This window comes from Cebidichthys violaceus, unplaced genomic scaffold, assembly GCF_023349555.1.
Source record: "Cebidichthys violaceus isolate CVI_PGR_0920_01 unplaced genomic scaffold, fCebVio1.0.p SCAF_36, whole genome shotgun sequence".
NCBI classification, from domain to species: Eukaryota; Metazoa; Chordata; class Actinopteri; order Perciformes; family Stichaeidae; genus Cebidichthys; species Cebidichthys violaceus.
This window is the reverse complement of record NW_027176550.1, coordinates 1,889,250-1,895,497: the sequence shown is the minus strand read 5'-3', so window position 1 is coordinate 1,895,497 and position 6,248 is coordinate 1,889,250. Positions and strand designations below refer to the sequence as shown.

General features: G+C 51.8%; 1 protein-coding gene across 3 annotated transcripts in view; it reads right to left on the bottom strand.

Annotated features, from left to right (window-relative positions):
* The window catches only part of gas7a (growth arrest-specific 7a), a 24,190-nt gene extending 19,109 nt beyond the window's left edge, over positions 1-5,081 (bottom strand). Inside the window, exons 1-2 of one of the 3 annotated variants that reach the window (XM_068725753.1) lie at positions 4,812-5,081; positions 3,414-3,476 (exon numbers count right to left, since the gene is read on the bottom strand). In XM_068725753.1, the coding sequence (XP_068581854.1) occupies positions 3,414-3,476; positions 4,812-4,829 (81 nt within the window). In that variant the 5' untranslated portion in view covers positions 4,830-5,081. Of the gene's footprint in view, positions 1-3,413; positions 4,303-4,811 lie in introns of those variants that run through there. The other 2 variants (XM_068725754.1, XM_068725752.1) reach the window with 2 other exon arrangements.
* Positions 5,082-6,248: the final 1,167 nt, after the last annotated feature.

Genomic DNA, 6,248 nt, shown 5'->3' with positions numbered 1-6,248 from the left:
TCCAGAAGAGAGAGAGAGACCCTGTCCTCTCCAGAACCCAGAGGAACCTTTATCACTCCCAACAAACCGGCTCCACACTCTGGAGAACGACGCTCGGCCCGACTACAGACTCCACGGTCTGCAGTTACGTAACGCTCACCATCTCCTCACCGGCACCGTGAGAAGACCCCCGTGTCATGTCAGCTGCTGCTGCTGCTGCTGCTCAGCCACACGGCGTTCAGACAGCATGCTTCATCCACAAACACACACTGAGTCACAGTGTTCAGCTGCATGAGCTCAGCACTGTGCTGCTGTCTCACAGACTGAGGGGGGGGGAGACACCAGCTGGAGCAGAGAGAACGGACGCATTCTTTAGACTTCAGTCGGCTGAACAACATGGTGTCAGTTCATGTTCACGTGAGGCTCTACAAAGAACACCGATGAGAAGAGAGACGCTCCAGATGAGAGTCAGGGCTGGTTTCAGCCGTATGGAGTCAGTGTAAAGCGTCAAAACTTCAATAATATCCTTTTACTTAGTTGTTGTCGTGACGCTACTATCACGCAAACATCTCAACAGAAGGAGGGTCATCTACATGAAGATCTACCAGAGAGACGGCGAGATTCTCTGAGTCATTTTGGTAAAATTCGTCCAAATTGTAGAGCGAGAGAGTCTGACGTTTACGACCACATGACTGACAGTTTATGTGATCCTCTACCCAAACGCCACCCGTCACCTAACCCAGCAAACAGAGGATGTCCAGCCGGTGAGAACGCGTCTCCTGTCGTGTGAAAGGAAACCTCTCAAAGTGAAAGAGCTTCTCTCTTTTTGCTCTGTTTTTGGTCTCCTCCACCACGTCTGTTCAGCTGCTGGATGCTCCACAACATTGACCTCTTCCCTCTCTGCACCGCCACCGCAGCACTCCATGTGAACATCTCCGTTATGTAATCAGCAGAGGTCCGGAGGAAACGCAGGAAGCAGCTGAAACGTGTGCGAACAAGAAGGCTTCACAGCCTGAGTGGTTTCCTCCGCGAGTCGACCGCTCACTCTGTTCCTCTGATGCCTCACAGATCACACTGATCGTCAGGTTTCCATTACGCCGGCTCCACGTCCATCAGCGCGTTGTTTATCTGCCTCCCGTTCATCTAACGGACGTCTGGCTGAGTTACTTCTTCTCCTTCATCGCCGCTGAGCGAGGGAATCAAATATTAATATAGATCACCTTTGTTACGCAGCAGCTGATGAATCCTTGTGAGGGATCTGAAGGCCGGCGTTCAGACTCATAACCACATTTCACCACTGGAGGACTTAAACACGCTCACCAACCCTAACCCTGAAACGATGATGTTTAGCTTATTGGAGTCAGGGGAAGCGCGGCGATATCGGCAGATTATTAAAATCAAAATTGGCCACAAATGATAAGATGACGTTTACGCAAACCGCTGACGAAGCAGGTAAACATTTAAAACTGGTGAATTGGGTCACAAAACAAAGCTTCAAGCCACTTAAAGGAGAGCAGAGGGAGTTGGGACATTTTGTCCTCACATGGGGGGGGGGGGGGGTATATCCAGGCTCCAGGCAATGGCTGTTTCATTACACTTATTTTATGTTTTTACTAATTTATTTATTTATTTTTGCTCTGCCTGAATACAGAAAAACAACTCCAGACACAATAGAAGAGAGAGAGAGAGAGAGAGTCAGAGAGAGAGAGAGAGAGAGAGAGAGAGAGGAAGTGTTTCGGGTTTATTTTTTTACGTGTCCTTTCTCTCTCTGTCTCTCTCTGACTCTCTCTGTGTCTCTCTCTCTCTCTTTCTCTCTGTTTCTCTCTCTGTCTCTCTCTCTCTCTCTCTCTCTCTCCGTCTCTCTCTGGCTCTGTGTCTCTCTCTGTCTCTGTCTCTCTGTCTCTCTCTCTGTCTCTGTCTCTCTCTCTCTCTCTCTCTGAGCAGAAGGTTTCAGTGAATGTGACTGTAGGATGCTCTGCTGCTGTTGCTACGCGACAAATTACTTTTGCTGTAAAAGACCTCCCCCCCGATCTCCACACACACACACACACACACACACACACACACACACTCCTTCACATAACAAAACAATATCAGAGTCCAACGAGACTCTCAATGAGCTGCTGTGTCTGAAACACATGCAGCACATCAACAAGTCCAACGTGGATGTTTAATAAGCTGCCCCCCCCCCCCCCCCCCCCCTTGTGATTGGTCCCGCTCTCTGAAGGTGAAAACAAGGTTGCAGCGGTGTCTCCTCTCGGGTTGTGCCGTCCACCATCTTTACTGTTGCCAACGACGGTCACGGATGTGTGTGCGTCTCCATGACAACTGTGGTCGGGGGGGAAGGTTGCGTAACGCCTCGTGCGAGCTTCACCGCCGGACGAACAACACAAGAGAGAGAGAGACGTTTGTGGACCGACGTCATCCGGCCACCGCCGACACCTCCGGGTCCTGGGTTTGATTCTGAATATGAGAAATCAACACTTCTTCTTCTTCTTCTTCCTGTTTATTGTTGAACTCATTTAGATTTTACATTGTGTTTGAACCGCTCTGCATGAAGCAACAACAAACAGGTTCCTGTGAGCGGTGAAAGCAGACGTCTTCAGTGGACCCCCCCGCCCCCCCTCTATTTTCCATTAATCAGTGCTATTGCTTTTGTCACCATGGAAACTGGACTTGCTGCATCTCACGCAGGTTCTGCTTCTTTATTATTTATCTTTTTCCTTCACAACAGACGGACCGACGGCTGCAGCAGGTCAGCGAGCACAACATCACCACCTTTTGTGTGTCTGCCTCACCATCATCATCATCACCCCCCCCCCAGTCATCATTACACCAGGTTACATAACCACAGCTTCTGTCTGGGCATCTTAACCCTCCTCAGTGTTCTGTCATGAGCCTCATCACCGGCTGACGGACGAAGGACCAAATACTACTGTAAGCAATGGGGGGGGGGGGGGGAGTTCCTCGCAGTCTTGCGCACAAAGTGATCACTTCCCCCCAAAATGCACTGCCCTACACATTACATGAGGAGCCTTCTGAAGGGAGAACAAGAGGCGGAATCACACCGAGCGACAACCCGATTCTGAAAACACCAACGGATCCTGATCACATCGTGTCTGAGAGCGATAACTCCTCTCTGACGAGCGTCAGATCAATGTTATGGATCGAGGGTCAGTCAGTCAGTCAGAAATGAGTCTCCCAGACCGCTTCTTCATTCAGACTAATGTGGAATCCAATATGCAGGGAAAACCCACCACACTCCCAACGAGATCCCACAATGCATCATGCTTTGGGCTTGAGGACAATGTCAACAGATGATAGTAAAGATGAACTTATTTCTGCCACACGAGGAGACTGAAGAGAGGATGGAGGAGAAGAGGATGAAGATGAAGAGGATGAAGAGGATGAAGTTGGAGCTCCTGGGTACTCACCGTGATCTTGGTCTCCTTGACCTCCTTGATCTGCCTCTTGGCCGGCGATACGGAGCCGGGGTGCTGCGGGGTGAGACAGGAGGGGTCGTCAAAACTCTCCTCAGTGTCAAAGCTGGCTTCCATCATCATCCCTCTCACCTCCTCCTGATGCTCTATTCTGGGAAAGCCTCTCTCTCTCTCTCTCTCTCTCTCTCTCTCTCTCTCTCTCTCTCTACACGCCGAGGCTGCCTCCAGTCTCACAAGCTACAGAGCGAGTGGAGAGGAGTCGCGTTGCAAAGAGAGAGGGGGGGGGGGAGGGGTGTAGCGTTAGGGGTGAGGGAGGGGGAGGGTCGTAGGGGGAATCTGTGGCGGCGGCGCGAGCGTGACGAAGTCTAGCCTCCGGTTAAGCTGCTGTCACACGAGTCTTAAGAGGTTGAAGGCTGCGAGGTGATGGATGCTGCCCGCCAGGGACTCTCACCTCCACCCCTCACCCAAAGATGTCCATGCAGAGAGAGAGAGAGAGAGAGAGAGAGAGAGAGAGAGAAAGCACTGAGCCAGCTCATGGATGGAGAAGCTGGAGCGTAAAGGCGAGGATGAGGAGAGAGAAAAGAAACAAAGCATAAAGAGATAGTAAGAGGAGGAGGAGGAGGAAGAGGAGGGGGATTTATTTACGTGATCCCTGCCACACCTCCGTCCCCAGAGAGAGGCAGAGAGTGTGGGAGGAGGGAGGAGGAGCAGCGGTGGTGAAGGTGTTTGTGATGGGGGTTGGTCTGATGGAAATGGTTGAATGATGATCTTTAAAGACTCATTACGATCGGGAGGGAAACTGGAGGAGAGAGGAGGGAGAGAGAGGAGAGAGAGAGGAGGGAGAGAGAGAGAGAAGAGAGAGAGAGAGGGAGAGAGAGGAGGGAGAGAGGAGGGAGAGAGAGGAGAGAGAGAGAGAGGAGGGAGAGAGAGGAAGGAGAGAGGAGAGAGAGGAGGGAGAGAAAGGAGGGAGAGAGGAGGGAGAGAGAGGAGGGAGAGAGGAGGGAGAGAGGAGGGAGAGAGAGGAGAGAGAGAGGAGAGAGAGAGGAGAGAGAGAGGAGGGAGAGAGAGGAAGGAGAGAGGAGAGAGAGAGAGGAGAGAGGAAGGAGAGAGAGGAAGGAGAGAGGAGGGAGAGAGAGGAAGGAGAGAGGATGGAGAGAGAGGAGAGAGAGAGAGGAGGGAGGACAGGCAGCCAATGAGACAAAGCCTCTCTGATGATGTGTTGGATCAGCGGGTTATAAAAGTGTGTGAGGAGGAGAATCAGGACTGTGTGTCGACGTCTAAACGTGTCGAGTCGACAGTAAGTATCTGTGCTGCTTCACCCGAGGACTCAAACACCCACCCGGTCCACCCACACCGCCACAGCCAGAACAACAAAAGAACCCGCGTTCTCACCTTCGCCACACAGAACATGGCGGCGGGGGCGGCTCCGACCGCCACGGTCCCGGTCCAGGTTTTTTTCCCGTGATCCCCCAGCAGTCCCGAGCGTGAGCCGCTACAGCCTCGGCCGGCCCCCTTTCCACAAACTGACGAACTCTGACAGGTGGAACCCGAATCAAGTCAACGGCCCATGAGGCGGCGAGTGTCCGTCCATCTCTCCGCTCTCCCGTGTGACCGGGACTCGCCGTGCCCTCGACCGACTCGCAGCCGGTCACGTGGGTTGGCATGCAAGCGGCGTTGGCCCCGGTCCACCGGAGCGGCGGGTAGCGGCCCTGCTTTCAGCGGACAGAGCAGCTTGTTGTCCGGGAAGAACTCGCTCCAGATTGTGAACAGAAAGCGTTGTTTACATGGGAGGAAGGGTGGATTTCATTTGGACGAAATCTGCTTCAGCTATCACCAAATATCACCAAATATCACCAAATATCACCAAATATCGAGGCGATGTCTTCAAGTTGTTTTTGTCTGACCAACACTTCACATCCCAAAGATATTCAGATTACAACGATTTAAAAACAGAGAGATTTCTTCAGATTTGAGAAGCTAGAAACCATAAATGACGTGAATATATGATCAAAGTTGCTGTCAATCTCAACATCATCGCTATTGTTTCAGAACAGCTTCATCGATACGTCACGAGGGATGCACGGTGACATCGGCAGAGAAAGACCTAGAGGCGTCTTCCAGAACCATCGCGGACGGACGGACGGACACACACACACACACACACACACACACACACACACACACACACACCGGCGACGAAACGGAAGCCGTCCATTTAGACAAAGCCTCACAATAAGAGCAGGCGTTATGTGTTAATGCCACTGCAGGAGAGACTCGTCATAACTGTGTGTATCGGTGTCATCGAACAGACGAAATGAGCTGAAGACTATGTTGGAGATGGTGCATCTCTTTACGTACCGGGTCTCAGTTAAACAACACAAACACGAGAGGAACAGCAGCAGCAGCGGCCGCTTCAGCAAATCACAAAATCGATGCGTTTTCGTTTAAGCGACGACGCCTCTGGTGGTGGAAGTAATTACAGCCAGAGGAGAAGAGGAAGTGAGGCGACGTAGTAACAGTCGGCAGGAGGAGGAGGAGGAGGAGGAGGAGGAGGAGGAGGAGGAGGAGGATGGACGGAGACGGGTCTTGATGCAGACTCGTGTCTTTAGGCTCACCTGTTTGGTGCCGGTGGGTTTCCTCAGAGCAACATCAGCTGTGAGCCGAGCGTCGGCTGAAGACAAAGCAGGTGATGAACACACATTATTGACGATTCACATAAATGAGCAGCAGGGAAGTAAGAAGGGTCAAAGATGTGACATCCTAATTATGACGAGTACTCAGCTGAGGTTCAGACACCGATCTGTTCTCCCTCGCACTAAAGCTATCACT